The 18151-nt window shown below is 39.2% G+C and overlaps 2 protein-coding genes across 8 annotated transcripts in view; one reads left to right on the forward strand and one right to left on the reverse strand.

Annotated features, from left to right (window-relative positions):
* SFRP4 (secreted frizzled related protein 4) lies at positions 1–10672 on the forward strand. The gene is made up of 6 exons (XM_077162583.1): positions 1–712; positions 2006–2086; positions 2184–2249; positions 4811–5009; positions 7808–7871; positions 9840–10672. Exons 1-6 carry the CDS (start codon positions 268–270, stop codon positions 10023–10025), a joined length of 1041 nt encoding a protein of 346 aa, XP_077018698.1. The 5' UTR covers positions 1–267; the 3' UTR covers positions 10026–10672.
* Positions 10673–17681: 7009 nt separating this feature from the next.
* Positions 17682–18151, reverse strand: part of NME8 (NME/NM23 family member 8) — an 80687-nt gene continuing 80217 nt past the window's right edge. For all 7 annotated transcript variants that reach the window (XM_077119613.1, XM_077119592.1, XM_077119574.1 and 4 more), the window contains one exon: positions 17682–17871. In XM_077119613.1, the coding sequence (XP_076975728.1) occupies positions 17864–17871 (8 nt within the window). In that variant the 3' untranslated portion in view covers positions 17682–17863. The remainder of the gene's footprint in view (positions 17872–18151) is intronic.

Here is an 18151-nt window from a genome sequence, read left to right on the forward strand (position 1 = left end):
CGCAATGGCCGTGGCTGGCTGCGCTTTGAGCTCCAGGGTTCGAGACGGGAGGCTGAGGGTTGGCGCTGCTTCTGCTCCGTACACCCGACGGCAGATATCCACGGCCGGACCCTGGGAGCATTTCGTTGCTGCATACAGAAGTTTGGAAAGAGAACCTCTCCTGTGTCCCAAAGGACTTCCTCCTCTGAGAAGCGAGAGACAAGGACTAGGGAGGTGGCAGAAAGGCCTTTTTTGCCTGCCGGGATCGCAGCGCGGGAAGGCAGTGCCATGTTCCTCTCCATCCTGGCCGCGTTTTACCTGTTGCTGCGCCTGGCGCTGGGCGTGCGCGGCGCGCCGTGCGAGGCGGTGCGCATTCCCATGTGCCGGCACATGCCCTGGAACATCACACGGATGCCCAATCACCTGCACCACAGCACGCAGGAGAACGCTATCCTGGCCATTGAGCAGTACGAGGAACTGGTGGACGCGAATTGCAGCACCGTGCTGAGCTTCTTCCTGTGCGCCATGTACGCGCCCATCTGCACCCTGGAGTTCCTGCACGACCCCATCAAGCCGTGCAAGTCGGTGTGCCAGCGCGCTCGCGACGACTGCGAGCCCCTCATGAAGATGTACAACCATAGCTGGCCCGAGAGCCTGGCCTGCGAGGAGCTGCCGGTCTACGACCGCGGCGTGTGCATCTCGCCCGAAGCCATCGTCACTGACCTCCCCGAGGGTGAGGCCTGGGAAGGGAGGGAAGGGACCGAAGGAGGCACCCGGGTCTGTGGAGGCCACGTGAGAAGCCGACGGCCACACCTACAGCTACCAGCGTGTGGTCAGCCCCTCGTACTGCTTGCAGGGGTTGGAGGAGGTGGGACGGGGTGGGATGGGGTGGTGGGTAGTGTCGTCTCATTTCCACAAAGGAATTTCGGGAGCTGAGAAAGAGGATCTTGTCCCACAAAGAATAAAAAGGAAAGGAAAAGAAAAATTTTGCTTATAAAAGGAGACACCAGGGATATTTTCATTTATAGCAATAACAGAAATATAGCAATGACAGTAGCAAACACGAATACGGTGCTGAATATGTCAGTGTTAAGCATTTTCCATGTATTGGCTCATTGAATCCTTTAAACACTCCCACTAACCAGGTGCTAATAATCTCTCCATTTAGTGCTATTTCTTGTAAACTCTTTTTGGAAAAGCAGTGACAGTCATCACTTCCCACCAGAGTGAATGCACCAATTTAGTTGCCCTGGAAAATTGTGTCTATTTGGTGATCATTGACAGGGAGGAAATGTCTGTGGCAGCATAGTTGCGTTGATCTCAGCGTCCACGTCTTTCTTTTATCTTTGGTCATTTTGCTGCTTGTTTAGAAAGAAGGAATAGATTTAAACCCATTCCTTGAAATGAAACCTAAGAATATTTTTGCATTCTTTTATCCAGGCTTTCCTTGACCCAGGTTACCCCACATTTAAAGAGATTGTGGTACTGCCTTAGCATAGCTTATACCTCAGAGTGTTGCCAAGAATATGAATGAGAGTGGGGGTTAAGGAAGGGAAAAATTGAAACTTACTTCTAATTCAGTTTTAGAAAAATTATGTTTATTGCTCAAATTATATAGATGATAGAAGTTTATGCTTGTTTTCACTTATGTAGCTGTGGACTGTTTCTGCAATGCAAAATGTGAGATGGGGATTTGGAAATGTATTGGTTATTTTGATTAATGTAAGCTGTCCTCTTGGAGAGGGAGTGACTACAATCATCCAATCTGGCCATCTGTATCACTATAAATGGATGTGCATTCACACCAATTTATGCTGGGTAGACAGAGTCTCACACAAAGTCTTCTTTTCTAAGCCTGGGGATGCATATATGAAAGAAGAAGTTGACAATCACATGATATATTTGCTATCTATTATTATTCTTTTGTGATGCTGTTTTAGTTTTTGTCTTCAGATGGTTCCTTATTCCAGTCGATTGAATAGACCAAATCACTGACTGTGCCTGTGTGCCCCTGTGTGTATTTCAGATGTTAAGTGGATTGACATCACGCCAGATATGATGGTCCAGGAGAGACCTCTTGAAGTTGACTGTAAACGCCTAAGCCCTGGTAAGTTCTTAGTTCCTCAAGGCTTTCTCTCCTTCTTCCTGACCAAGTGATTTCTGCATCCTCTTCCAACTTTCTGCCTCTCTTTCATCTTCTTTAGACCGGTGCAAGTGCAAAAAAGTGAAGCCAACTCTGGCAACGTATCTGAGCAAAAACTACAGCTATGGTAAGTCATTTGATGGAGCCATTTCCTTTAACACATTAAGCTGGGCTGTACAAATGATTGACATCAGTATTGTTTTTATACTTTAAAAGGCTTAAAAAGGCCTTGCAAATTAATTGACACATGGGTGCAGTGAATAAAGACTAATAAAAAAGAATTCTATTTCATTAATATTACAATGGATACATTTTATACTTTGTTGAAAGCTTGTAGAGCTTGTAGAGCTATTCCCTATGTCAAAATAAAACTTCCTTTTTTTTGTAAACAACAACAACAACAAAAGCTTGCATCGTGATAGGGTTGTCCCTGCTAAAGGTGGGTGCTAGTCATGAAGTAAAGAAGTTTGGTGACTTTTCTAGTGGATTGTATGGGCTCTGGATGACACAGTGGCAATAGTGTAAGAGACTTCTCTTTATTCTGAATAAACCAAGTACAAAGTAAAATACCCAGGTGAGAAAAGTGATGTGGATTGGATTAAAAGTTTGACATCATGACCGTTCTTAGTCCTGGTGAGAAGGCACTGCTCAGCCAGCATGGACCATTCCATGTGCTCACTTCTTTAGGTTTTGTTGCTGCAGGTAGGATGGCCAAGGCCATTTGGGTGACTGACGCATAGATTTGGTTTTCCGAGGCCCAGAGCATTAACATCTACCTATGTGTCTTTTTTTTCCCCCCTCTTTGCATACTGTGTATCGGGGGTCACATTTCATTCTTTTTCCATGTGAGTATCCTTTATTGCAACACCATTTATTGAAGTTTTCTTTTGTTTTCTGTTTATTTGTTTTGCTTTTTTTTGTTTGTTTTTACTTTTGTTTTTTGGAGGGGGGGCAGAGTTCAAGGGCCAGGAATCGAACCCTGGTCTCCCACATGGCAAGTGAGAATTCTGCACCCCCACCCCCCGCCTATGTGTCTTTTTGCTAACACACAGCTATAAATATTTAACATCTGAAAGAAATTGTGGGGAAACGTGTTAATCATAGAACCCTATGGCTACAGTATTGATATAGTTTAAATGCCCTCTTCTCTCTTATTTGAAGAAAACATTCAGCACTTTCTTCAAAGAGTGAGTCACCCGTATTTTCAATGTTTTAAATAAATATAATTCTATCATCATTTGAATGTAAGTTCAATTAAAAAATATTTTTAAAATATTTGTTTGAGCTATTTTATATTTCAATAAATTATAATTATATACTTTTCATATATAATTTTATTTTAGTTAAATTTAAGATTTTCCTTCTGAAATTTTTTCTGCTTAAATTATTAAATTATACGTGCTGAAGTAACAGAAAACCATTTTGGGAAAAATGTTCTTTTCATGTGCTGAATTTTCCACATTCCAAATTAAAAGCTAATTTCAATAAGAAACTTTAGAATCTATATCACATATGAAAGTAGGAAGGTCCCTCCAATATAAGAATCTGAAACAATAACTTCTTATTGGGACTGTCAGATATGAAAATCCTTTTCAGCTAATGTAAGTAATTCAACCAAAATTTAAAATACACTGTTTTCTCCCAAAAGCTTTTTAAAAAACCTTTTCCATTATTGTCTTTGATCAATTTAGTCCAGCACCTGCCAAGATTCACATCAGTTACTAATCACACTTTCGCTTTCATACTACTTTCTGGGACGTCCTTCCTGGCCTTGGAACTCCTTTAACAATGAAACCATTTTCTGTTCAGGGCCTTTGATTCGTTCATAAAGCATTTCCCTAGGAAGAAATTTAAGGCAGACTGATATTAAGCTGACAACACCTCCATGGGAGAAAGTAATAGTAAGTAGCCAAAGAAAAGTGACCAGACATAGCGACATTACCACCATCTGTAATAAGAGTCCACCTTCCCTCCTTTCACATGGGCTGCCTTTTACTGATTGGTGAAATCAAAGTACTGAATGCCATAATCCCCAGAGACTTCTCCCAGTTTGAAAATGTTATAACTGGGATCTTTTCCTTGGTAAAACACAGGAAGTTCATGCATCCGATGAGTGGTTGAACCTATAAACTTTAGGGTGACTTCTGAAACTTGTAAGTATCTCCTTTCAAATAATCACAAGGTACAGTAAAAACAAATAAATATGTTTCTGTGAAATTTTTCTTAGCATTCTGTGAAACTGAATTTCTTGATAGGTTTTTGGTAAAAAAAAAAAGGTTAATTTGGCAATTATAGAATGTTAGGGCTGAGAAGGCTCTATGGGATCCTCCATTTAAATCCAATCTGCAAAACAAATAAAAAGAGCAACCAAAAATAAACAAAACCAAACATAAATACAATCGGCAGCCCAGGGAGGAGCAGTCACCCACCCAGAGGCAGAGCCCAGATGAAAACATGCTTCTCGATTTGCCTTGACATCTTGCAGCGTGTGCAGAAGTTTTAAGACAATGCTGGCCTGACATTTAGCATGTGATTGTGTGGGCTTTTTGCCTTCGCTGGGGCTGTTTGGACATGACCATAATTACAGGAGTGATTCTTCCAGAGAGGCTCAGGAGTTGATGTAAATACACCATTCCTGGTTTTTCGCCAAAGGCTTCGACGACACATCTACTGATTTTTAAATTGCAGTGATCCATGCCAAAATAAAAGCCGTGCAGAGGAGCGGCTGCAATGAAGTAACAACAGTGGTGGATGTGAAAGAGATATTCAAGTCCTCATCACCCATCCCTCGAACTCAAGTACCGCTCATTACGAATTCTTCCTGCCAGTGCCCACACATTCTGCCCCATCAGGACGTTCTCATCATGTGTTACGAGTGGCGCTCAAGGTAGGCACGGAGGGGCAGAAGAAACGGCACACTTCTTAGGAAAACGCAAGTCTGTTTAGCATTTGGGGTTAAAAAAATAATAATAAAGTACCAGTAATGGGTTTAAAAAATTACCTTAATAGATGCCTCTCATGGGCTGTTTAATATCCCAAACAGGAATTAATTAATCATAGACCTGAGAAAAAACAGAACTATGAGTATTTGAATGGGAACTTCAAAAATCAATTTTAGAACTTGTTAAGTGATTTCAAAAACATACAGGCTGGGCGGGCCCTGGTGGCTCAGCAGGCAGAGTTCTGGCCTCCCATGCGGGGGGCCCGAGATTCCCAGTTCCTGCCCATGCAAACAAAACAAAATAAAACAAAACAAAACAGTAAAGCATACAGGCAAAGGGTTGATAATAAGGAAAACTGTGTGTGAGTGGGGGTATATGAGAAATAAATTTTCTGTAAACCTACAACTTCTCCAATAAAAAATTTATAGGTTATACTTATAGACATGTAAATCACCTTGAGTAAATACGTAAAAATAATTTTTTTCAAGTCAGTCTTAGCATGGCAAATACTGAATTCTGCTGGTTTTTTTTTAAAGGCCTCCTTACTCTAATAGCTTATACATCAAGTAAAGATGGCTTTTGCAACTGCAGTTCCACATATTCTTTATTTATACATAATTTGCAATATTTATTTGATACCACATTATGCAAACGTACACACCCTCACACACATATACGCATCTTTCCAGCTAGAAGTGTTTGTCTCTCCACGTCTCTTTCCTTGACATCTTTTCATATATCTGCACGTCCCTTATAAGATAAAAGTCAAGCTCTTCAGCCCGATTAGGGTCCGATTTGCTTGCTGCAGTAAACTTCAGCAGTATTGCTCATTTTATGTAACATTTTCCCCATTTATTGTCTGCCATTAACGTTCATCTGTTTCTTCTGGATTGGCTCAAGCTTTTTTTTTTTTTTTTTTTTTTACCGCATGGGCAGGCACCGGGAATCAAACCCGGGTCTCCGGCATGATGGCAGGCAAGAACTCTGCCACTGTACCACCATTGCCCGCCCTCAAGATTCTTAAAAAAAAAAAAAAGCATTTTGAAGCTGACTCCACTTGCACTACTACTTATTTTGTCAAAATTTGGGTGTCCTCCTCATATTGAGTATACCACCTCATGCTCTTGGTTTGAGTTGCATTCTTCTATTTATTTCTTGTCTCACTAAAGAAGCTATCACAGCCTCTGGACTGGTCTATTAATGTTGTTTGTATCTGCTGCAGCACTAAATGCAGTCCTGGAGTTGTACTGGGCTGCTAGTCCTTGAATTCTATTTGGATAGTTGAGTGGATTATAAATAAATTAAACAGCAGCCTTTATGTCATTCTTTGCAAGTTAATTTGTTGGTTTAATGTAATTCTAATCAAATCCCAGTAAATTTTTTTGGATGATTGGGAGTAACATCTTACCAAATTATACCAATGATCCCTTTGAAGAATAAACTGACAGTGTTTGCAAGGAAATTTCGAAAATACGAGGGATAGCAGGAAATCTGTTCTATGAAACATGCAAAACTAGTGTAAAGCTATAATTTTTAAAACTATGTGGTGCAAAAATAGACATACAGATGAAACAGAGGAAAGACTTTTGAAATAGATTCTAATGCGTATAAAAATATGTTATATTGTGAACATACTACAAATCAATAAGAAATAATGGAAGTTTTTTTATTTGGAAAAATAGTGTGTAGTTTTATTTTTCTGTAAAATAATTTCCAGTGGATTAATAGATAAATATTTTTTTTAAAAATAGAAGAGGACAAAATTAGGTGAATAAATATGTGATATCTGAGTGGCAGGGTACATGACATAAAAATAATGTAAGAAACTATAAGGGAAAGATGAATGCATATATTTGACCACAAAATATTGTGTACCTAAAGAACGTAAATAAAATAAAAAGACAAATCGTAGTTGTGAAAAATACTTGCAACAGATATGACAAGGAATAATAAATAACCTTACTCTATGTGGAGATCATACAAATTAATGTTTAAAACATTAAGACCACAGTGTAGAAAGGTGTGTACATAAATCTATTCAGACAAGTTCAAGGAGAAGAAGTAGTAAATAAGCACTAAAAAATATTTAGCTCTTAATAAATTCAAATAAAAACAAGGTTCCATTTTTACCTAATTCTTACCATTAGTGAATTAGGTGAAAGTGTAACCATTTTGCAACCATTTTGGCACTATGCATTGAAACTCTAAAACAAAACAGAGTACGTGGGTGGTTCAGCGCTTCCCTTCCATGTGGAAGACCCAGGTTTGATTCCTGAACTATGCATCCAAAGAAAATAAAAACAAGAGCCCATACTTTTAAAACCAGTTATTCTAATTTTAGAAATCTGTACTTTTTAACCCAGTAATTCTAATTTTAGAAATCTGTCCGAAGGAAATCACATGACAGTGCACACTAGTATCTGTACAAGAATATTACAGCACTGATAATAATAATATATGGCTATTAAATTTATATTTTTGATTAATTTTAATTATATCCAAAAATGCATGTAATATAATGATAAAAGCAAATGTACAATATTATCTAAAGGTACATTATGGTGTAAAAATATATATAGGTACAAAGAAGAAAGAGAAAATACAGTGGAAATATAGATGGTGGTTATCTGGATTGTGAAATTCAGGGTTATTAAACAAATTAAAAAATAATTTTCTGCATTTTTAAACTTTTTACTGTTATAACCAGAAGGTATTTGCTGAAACTAATAACTTTTCTTTTCAGGATGATGCTTCATGAAAATTGCATAGTTGAAAAATGGAGAGAGCCACTTAGTAAAAGATCTGTAGTAAGTATAATTAGCAACACTATGACTGTGGATAAGTGCTAGCAGAGAAATTCTATAAAATTTGGAAATTCTCACATTCCCTCACTTCCAGGATATCTGAGGCGCCACCAGTCACAACAGTATTGGACTTCTGGATAAGTAGCTGAAAAGGGTATAGCTTTTCTCACTTTGAATTTTTATCAAAACTCTTATCATTCAATTTCAGTTGAATACTGATCTACTGTATATTTCCATATTAAATTCATTTTTTGGCCTCATTATTGCATAACATTTTGTTGTTTTATTATAGAGTTAGATACTTGAACAGAATTAATACCCATTGGGATGTGTAGGGATGTGAATATTCAGTTTCTAAAACTTATGCTATCACAGACATAGCAGAGTCTCTTCCTTTATTTATAGTTGTTTTAAAACTTTTGTCAGAATAATTCATGTTCAAAATAATTCTTTTGTGTCCAAGTCCATGATTCTCGTGGTAACATCCTAGAAATATTGAGGATTCCATTATAGGAATTATAATTTGAACGATTTTTGCCAGGAGATATGAAATCACACCAGAATTAAAAGAATCAGTTCATGGGTTTAAAATTTTTAAAGTATCTTCTCTCCAGAAAATATACTTAGAGATATTCAGGAGAATTTATATTTTCAAGTTCACAAAAGGCATCTTTGTATATTTTCATGCTATTTATTCTTTATATAAATACGTTTATATATTTATACATTACTACTACTGCCAGTTCCCTCTTAGCTTTTATCAGTAAAAGTTCTTGGACAGAGGAGAAAAGATACATTAATAACTGACTTATGGAGAATGCAGTTTCAGAACAGCCTACCCTACTCAGTGCACTGCCGAATAACAAAACCCAACACTACTGTTTTAAATCTGAGCTAAAAACTCACACTCGAAACTCATGTCTCACTCAACAGAAAATTCTAGCAAGATTGATTATCTAAATTCCAAGACCGCAGTACACTGGAAGTATCAATAGAGAAGGCAAATCACCCACAAGGACCTGAGATTGCTGAGAGGAAGGAAAGCTTTAAAAATTCATAGCCATTTGAGCCATTCACTTTGCAGCAAATATTGCAGTATATTTCAGTATGAATTTGAAGCATCACGATATCATAGCAATGTACAGTAAAACATTTATTATTTTAGAAGAGACTAGGATAGTGCCCCTATGAGGGCAGGAGCAGTAATTTTCATTTGATTATATTCTCAGTATCTACAATAATAGTAGTGCTCAAAATTTGTTGCTGAATGAAATCTACTCTAACAAAGCAGGGACATGCACGTTATAATAAAGAAATAGTATTCAAGGGGGCTAACATTCTTTTTTTTACATGCAGCTATTTAAAGAGAAAATCCTTTGATAGCAAGGAAATTTTATCCAGAACGATTCATTTGCAGTGGTTCTGGGTAGCTAACACTTTGGTGGGTTATTACTTGTAGGTAGCGCTTCTGTCTTTCTTTGGAGGTAGGAGAATTGGGTGAGCCATAAGTGTGGTAAGGGGCTCTTGATTTTCCAGCGAGGCTGGATAAATGGCTGCTTTTAATCTTACTTTAAACGGTTAAAAGAGTAGTTAAAGGTTTTGCCATGTAGACCTACCGCATTATAAGACCAGTGGCTATAAGTGCATGTGTGAGGATCTTAGACTCTAGAACAGACAGGGCAAATGTGAATCTCAGCACTCACATGTACCAGCTGTGTGACTTTCTGCAAATAACCTTCCTGTGCTGGTTTTCCGTTTGTGGCAACAGTGCTGATTCAGAAGGGCTGTTGTGAGTGTCAGTGAAAAGAACATGCATATGAAGGATTCATCATATATTGAGCGCCTGGCACATGATACTGTCGTCTTGATTAGTACATTACACTGAGATAACTGCATTGATTCTGGTATTAGTTCGTCAGCATTAAAGGGCTAAGATGCATTTGACAGACGTGTCTGCACATTGTCTCCCAGCAGTGGGAAGAGAGGCTGCAGGAACAGCAGAGGACGAGTCAGGATAAGAAGCCAACGGCCAGGCGCGCGAGCCGCAGTAATCCGCCCAAGCCAAAGGGGAAGCCACCTGCTCCCAAGTCAGCCAGCCCCAAGAAGAACATCAGAGCCAGGAGCGCCCAAAAGAGAGCAAACCCGAAAAGAGTGTGAGCTGACAGCTTCCCCAAAAGGAAGTCTTGCTTAAAGGATGGGGCCAGGCATTGCCTAGGACAGCCTGTGTAAGGCCACACACCCTTGCCTTAAAAACTCACTGTAATACTCTTTGTAGACATATCTTGCAGCATTTTTCTTTAAATAAGCTTCTTTTTTTTTTTTTTTTGTAGCCACCACAAACCATAGTGGTAGGTTTGCACTCTGGTATGGGAGATGTAGTAAAGCTGGTTGAAAAAGTTTATGGCATTGTGTGCACACTCTGTGGGATCTCAAAGTGGGGAAACTATACTTTTTTGTTACAAGTTGACCTAATATGTGCATTGTGGAATAAATAACCGTATTTCAATCAGAACACTTACTTTTTTTTTTACAGCATGTTTTTATTTCAGGCTGACTTCTGTCGCTAAAAATGTGATGTTTTAAAATGCGAGTTAAAACGTATGAAAGCAAGAACGATGAATGTTTAAAAGATCTTTATGTGTTTACAGTCTACAGAAAGGCGTTTGTCATGGAAGATCTTTGAAAAATCTAGAAAAGAAGTGGGAAACTGAAATGTTTATAGCCTTTCTGCTCTGTTTTTAGCTGGGAGCTCTAAAAATAAAGTCATAATAATGGCAAATAAATAAAAAGGAAAGGCAGACAGCATCTGGATTCTTGTGTTCTGGTTACTGTGTCCTGGTGGAGATACTCTGACGTAGGGGGGTATTCGCGATGCTTCGTGCCAATGCCCTTTTTTTGTTTGTTTGTTGGGAGTCACATTTCATTCTTTCTTCATGTGACTATCCTTTTATTGCAGCACCATTTGCTGAAAAATATTTGGGGGGAGGGGAGTGCATGGGCCAGGTATTGAACCCGGGTCTCCCGCATGGCAGATGAGAATTCCACCACTGAGCTACCCTTGCACCCGTGGACCAATGCCCTGTAAGCAGTTCCAGAAATGGTGTGAGAGTACCTCCCATTGTGGTTTAGGGACCAATTAGGCAACCTTCAATGATGTTACTGCTACGAGAGGAGAGGTAGCGTGCTCATCTCCCTCCCCTGCATAGTCCAGGCGTCTCCAACTGCAGAACCATAGAGAATCTTCTCTCTGCCACCGGCTGGTGGGTAGACCTGGATCTGTGTGACTGTGGAGGGAGCTGGGGCCAAAAGCTCCGAGTTCTCAGGCTGCTGTCACACAGCTGCCACACACCCGCTCTGAGCCTGGGAAAGGGGACTCAAATCACACATCCACCCCACTATTCATAGAGGTAGAGGAACAACCGGAAAGTTTAAAAGTAATTCCTCTTTTAGGTTTGTCCCAGTGGCCCCTTCTAGGAGAGGGAGTAGTTACCTATTGCATTTACAGGAGAGAACTAAACGGATACTTTAATTTCATCTTTGTAGCCCTTGGGAAATGCAAGTGAGGTGTGTGCTTAAGCCAGGGTAGAGTGAAGAAACAGGGCTAGTGGGAACACTGCTTTGTGCCCTCACCTCCTCTGAAAGCTTCATTTTGCCTGCGTTGCTTTCTGGGGCCAGCAGAATTAAAGGGCTCTGGTAGATTGACCTGCACAAGTGTTGATATAAAATATTCAGTGTGTGTTCCTGTTATGTAAAAGCCAAACCTCTTTTGCCGATAAGAAAGGCCCGGTAAGTATTCAGCACAAATATTCAATCTATCACACAAAAACATAAGCTAAATTATGCATACTTATCAGTTTGAATAACTGAGGAAAGATTAACCAGGACCACTGTTTGGTTGTTTATGATGAAAGTTTGAAAGTGAACATCATTCCAAACAGGGAGTAACGTAACAAGTGGCCTTGGTGTGAGACAGCTGGGAGATTTCTTTTCCTCACTTCACTAGTATGTTCTTCACCTAAGTATGTTGTGGAGAAGATCTTCATAAAATATTTTTTTCACATACGTATATTAAGAGGATCTATTTCTGAAATGGGAATTGTTTGAGAGTTGGATTATTTTTAACTGGAAAAAAGAGGTTTTTTGCCATATTTTATTAATACATTTCATAAGTTCATAATTGAAGGCAGCTGGATGTGAAATCAAGAAGAAAGGAATTAAAATCCTACCTAATTCCACCCGCCGCTACATAGAGGTGATTGCTGTTAGAATTTTCCTTATAAGTTTCCAGGTGTTTTCTATACACTTATATAATGATCTGACAAAATGAAAATAGGAGTCTATAATACATACCATTTTGTAATCTCCTTTCTCTACTTAGCTCTTTATTGGGAATGCTTTTCATGCTGATAAAGCCAATGCAACGTCACTTATGATGCCTTCAGTTCATCCCATGATGTGTGCTACGCAACAAGCCCTTATGTTACTGGATATTTAGGTTATTTCCTAACTGAACTCTGAATGGACATCTCGGTAGCTAAATAACTGCACATCTTCTTAATTAATTTCCTAAGAGAAGTTTAAGTAGCACTGGTGGACTAAGGAGGTCATTTCTGCTTTGAAAAACAGAGTAAAGGAGTAAAAGAGAAGGGCAAAAAGTTACCACAATTCTCTACCTGCTGTTAACACCAATTCAAAAGGCAAAAGTGGTACGGAAAAAAGGAATGAAAAAGGTGAATGGGATCTTAGAGATTGGAATTTTTTCACTTGGAAGAGGGGCTTCCATTCCAGCTTGTCTGAAGTCTCCCACATGGTTAGAGAAACATCCTGGCCCAACGGTTCCTGAATTTTAGTTTATGGGCCAAAGTGCACTGATTATTTTGAAACACAAAACTGGGCTGTGAGAGGGACTACTCAATCATGACCAGAGAAAGAAATGAGGAAACAAATTCCTGCTTTTGATTATCATCTGATATATGCCAATATGATTGTATGTCCTAATGATGCATCCTGAGAGACGCATTTTGGAGAAGTGACAGGCATGCCAACTAAAAATTTGAGTTAACTGTCAGCTTTGTGATGTAACTGGTAAGCAGCCATGCCGTGGTCTCCAGATGGAGAAAAGAGATCTTTTTATCAATACACCAAAGGAGAAAGGCTTGGTCCTCGGATGGCAGTGAGATATCTGCCTGCCTCTCCACTTTTACCACTTAAACAACAGAGACAATCAAAAAGAATATAGAAAATAAAGACGCCGACAGTGTCAAAATAACTACTCTTAGTAATTTGGTGTGGTCTTTCCAGACTCCCCCCCCCCCCCCTCCGCCCCCGAGCTTGTATGAATTTAGTAATGCAGCAGGGACATCTTTCCATGTAAAACAGTATGCTTGCATTTTCACCTTTTGCAGTAGCACAGCATAGATGCATCAGGGTTTATTTCACCAAATAACTTTTGAGAATGGACTTCTAAATGTGGTTCACAAGGCATGCCAGTGTGGGACAGATTTTTTGTCAAATAACTTCCCAGTATTACTAATTCTCAGGACCAGAAAAAGAAATTGGGCACAAAAGAGTGCAAAACATATATGCTTTTCTGCATTTTGCATAGTGAGCAGGCATTGCATGTACAATTATTCAGAAAATGTCACAAAAATATTATGAGAGAAAGAAGAAAGGGGGGAGGGAGGGGAAGGGGTGGGGATAAGGAGAGGATGGGGGACAAAGAGAAAGAATGATCCGTAGCATGGTTTTAAGCCTTGTAGACATGTAAATGTGGGAATTATTTCACGGATCATATGTGCTTCAGTGTGGGTCCTCTGAGAAGCAGGCACTAAAACAGGATTAAATGTGCAAGGATTCTATTAGAGGAAAGGAAATGCCTGTGAGAGAAAATGAAGAGGTTGCTGCGGAAGGCTGGAAGGCGAGGAGAAGGGCAGACCACTAGGCAAGTCTGCCCCGAGGGAAGGAGACAAGGAAGGAAGGTCGGGTGCACTGTGCAGTCTAAGGAAGGTTTGGCAAGACCATTGAGGAGTCCTCAAGCAAACGTCAGCCCTCAAGGAGACCCTCACCTCCCAGGAATAGGTCCGCCTTAGTATCCTGCAGTGCTCAGTTGTCTGCAGGGAAACTGGAAGCGGGGGTTCAGTGCAGAGGACATCAATCACAACAGCTGGGGCCGTTGGCCAACCAGAGGTCTCAGACTTATTCTTGTGACTGTCATAACACAACGATATTACCATGTTACACAACCACCAAATTACTAAGAGCAGTTATTTTGACACTGTCGGCATCTTTATTTTCTATATTCTTTTTGATTGTCTCTGTTGTTTAAGTGGTAAAAGTGGCGAGGCAGGCAGATATTTCACTGCCATCCGAGGACCAAGCCTTTCTCGTTTGGTGTATTGATAAAAAGATCTCTTTTCTCCATCTGGAGACCACGGCATGGCTGCTTACCAGTTACATCACAAAGCTGACAGTTAACTCAAATTTTTAGTTGGCATGCCTGTCACTTCTCCAAAATGCGTCTCTCAGGATGCATCATTAGGACATACAATCATATTGGCATATATCAGATGATAATCAAAACCAGGAATTTGTTTCCTCATTTCTTTCTCTGGTCATGATTGAGTAGTCCCTCTCACAGCCCAGTTTTGTGTTTCAAAATAATCAGTGCACTTTGGCCCATAAGATGGTAAGTGGTAAGTGTAGATTACCACTACAGTTTTCAGGACAATCTCAAATGCGGTGATGTCAAACTGCCCAACTTCTCTGTCACTTTCTGTAATTGGTGTCAATACACTATGAATCTTGAAACCCCGAAGACTTTAATGTCTTTCTAAAGCATTTCTGTCCTGTTTTGAATTTAGAGAGAACGTGCTGATCACAACCACATATATTATAGCGAGGGAGATCTCTAACTACTAGGTACAAGTTCAAGGAAATGGTTTTTACAAAGCCCAAATATATGTCTAATATATTTAGATGTGATACCTGCTCGCAAACAGCTTAATAATTGGATGCTTGAAAAATACTTGGCTGAAATATCTACATGAAGACCACTTTTTAATGGCAAGTTTGGAACATTTTAGCGACACTTTCAAAAGGGAAAAGAGCATACTGTATTAGCAATTAAATTTAGCCAACAGAGATGATTCATAACTAGAGAGTATTTCCCGAATTTCACAAAACTGGAAGAAATTGAAGAATATAATGAGGTGTAAGGAGCTGAGGTTGAACAAATGATGGTTTTGTGAATAAAATTCCATCCCAGTATTGAGGGAAATCTGATACTTGAATCTAAGATTCTTGAGTCAAACTGATGGATTTTGAAAATCTGTTAACATTTGTATTCTAGTAGGTTCATGCATATATCATGTCACTGAGATATTTCAGCAGTTGAAAATCACATGAATATTTGCTGAATCAATTCTCTTTATTGAAAGCACTGAAAAACGGGGTTGGAGGTCATCCAATGCAGCGTCCAAGGGGTGAGCAAGTTCAGACAGCTCATGCAACTGTCAGTACTGGGGACCATTCCAGTGAGCAGTAAGTGCCACAAGAGAATCCAGGCAGAGGGTCACAAAATACAGTATATCATATTTTAGGACATCTGTTCATTTTCTGCAGTGGATCACAGGGAACAGGAACTAGGAAGAAGGGATGCTGGAGAGCATTAGGCTCCTGCCAGGAATTCTCCATCTCTGCTCGGAAGGGAGCTGAGCTAGCAACAGGAATGGGTCTGTTTTGTCCAGGCAGCTTCATGAAGGCACAGAATACACCCCCGGCTCTATCTGTTGTTGGGGTGATACCCTCCCTCACAGGCCTACTCTTGCCTACTTTCTGAGCCAACCCCTGTGTTTGGACTCTCATCCCACCATTATGTGGCATCTCATCTTACTGATAATTCTCAGGCCAGAGCAGAGCTGTGTGCCCAGTGACTTTGCAGTCTTCACCTGCCATAGCCACAGTGGGCTGTAGCATGTGTTTTCTGCCTAAACCCTGGGTGAGATTCAAGCTCTTGGAGCCCGATCCATTGAGCTAGGCCCTGACAACCTGCTAGTCTTCTCTAAACTTTTCCCCATAGAGCCTACAAGATACTTCCCGGCACTGCTGCTGGTAACCGGATCCTCACACGCCTGCCTCTTGCTGCCGCCTTCAACTCACTAAATTCAGTCTCAAGACCAACACCAATACGAATTAAGGTTTAATCAATATGTCTATCTGGACATTGATTATCAGGTTTTAGATACTTACCTAAAAGCCAATCCTGCAACCCGAAAGAAATGGTCTTTCTCGTGTCTTGTGTATGAAATTTTTATACAGATCTCTCTCTCTCTGTCTCTCTCTCTCTCTCTCTCTCTCACACACACACACACACACACACACACACGCACACAACTGAGTGATGTCTGCCATCTACTGGTGAAATGCAGTTTCACTTTTAGAGGCTTTTGTTTCGTTTTGATTTTTCGTTCTTTTTTTTTTTTTAAAGCACTTAAAGTTCTGGACAATTCTCAAGGCAATAATCGTGAGCTATTTTACACAGTCACATTAGGAATATCCAAATGTGATCAAGCCGAGTGAAGGAGCAGATAACAGTTTTCATTTAAGGAGCTGGGGAGGCAGAGAGGGTGAAGCATGTGAAGATTTTTATGATATTTACTTCTCCGCACAATCCAAAGAAAGCCAATAATCAACTTACACTAAATTTTTATTAAAATGCATTCTGAAAGAAATTGAGAAGTACCCTTAGTGATAACTCACACCTAACTAGATTTGGTACAGTTTTGCAATACAGAGGACCGTCCATAGGCGTGTTTCTCAAATAGTGTTGCAACTCAAGAATTTTGAAGTGATAAATGTATTACTAATAATACTAAATGATGCAACTGTGTATCTTAATTTTACTAATATTAGAGTATAAAAATGAGAAATGAAAGATCATCATTCTTAAAAAAAAGAAAGTTAAACATTTAACAGCATCATTCCAGCTCACTTGCATTTCAAAATGTTAAAGTGGAAGAAAAAAAGAAAGATTGCATAGCTAACATGCTGGGAATTGCATATAGTCCTGGCTATAAGCACAAGAGTTTATTGCTGCAGTAAATATGATTCAGATGACATCTTGACAGTGGTAGAAAAGCAATGGAAAGTCTGGCTTATTATCATCCCTACTCCCAGAAAAATTTACATTATCTTATCATCAGAGAACTACACGACATGCATTGTCCTGAGGTTAGATGGCACAAAATTTAAATTGAGATGTCATCTCTTCAGAGTATTCTGCTGGAAGGTTCAGAGTCAAATTTTTGGTAAACTTCTGAATATACATTCAGACCCTCAGTATGCTTTTTTTTGAAGCACTTTTATTGAGATAGATTCACACACCACACAACTTATCCAAAGATACCATCAATGGTTGCCAGTATCATCACCTAGTTGTGCAATCATCACCACAATCAATTTTAGAACATTTTCATTACTTCAAAAAGTATTAATAATAAAATAAAAATATAAAAGAAAATTCAGAACATCCCATACTCCTTCTCCCCACTACTATTGACTCCTAGTATTGATGTTAAACTTATGTTTTTTGATGAGAGAAGATTAAGATATTACTATCATTTATAGGCCTTAGTTTGCAAGAGGTACAGAATGCTTTTTCTATGAAATTCTGCTTGTGGTTGCATTTGATCTATCCTACTCCCTTCTCCATATTCCATGTTATTGCCCACTTATTTTATTTCATCTTGTTTTGTGTATTTATGTAAAGCATCTTAAATCTCTTCTGGAAGATATATAAAAACAGACACATAGGAATTGTTTGGGAATTCTGTTTTTATTGTTGCTTTGCAGAACCGTTTGTTTTTCACCCGGAGGTGAGGTGAGTTTCTAGCTTTCGATGCCATTGAGTTTTCTTCCAAAGAATGTCTCTCTCATCATTCCTTTCAGGAGCTGTGCCACATAATTATATGTGGATGTGAATTTTATGCATTATCTTCTCAGAGATCTAAGAAAAAAAAGGATACACTTGAGAGAAGAAAATAGAATGCTATAGGTTAATTTTAAAGCAATGATGAGCTTTCATATTATAATCTTGTACACAAATTCCTGACATGTGGTGTAGTCACAGAGTTTGGAAAATGGTCCCTTCTCTTCAAATAAAAGTAGTCCTTTATTTGCTATCTCTTCAAGAATCTTTAAAAAAAGGTTTGCTTTTATTTAGGGTTTTTGGTGTCAGAATTTGATGTATGTTTCATAGGACTGGACTAACGAGTTATGTGGGGAGG

Source organism: Tamandua tetradactyla, chromosome 1, assembly GCF_023851605.1.
Source record: "Tamandua tetradactyla isolate mTamTet1 chromosome 1, mTamTet1.pri, whole genome shotgun sequence".
Lineage (NCBI taxonomy): Eukaryota > Metazoa > Chordata > Mammalia > Pilosa > Myrmecophagidae > Tamandua > Tamandua tetradactyla.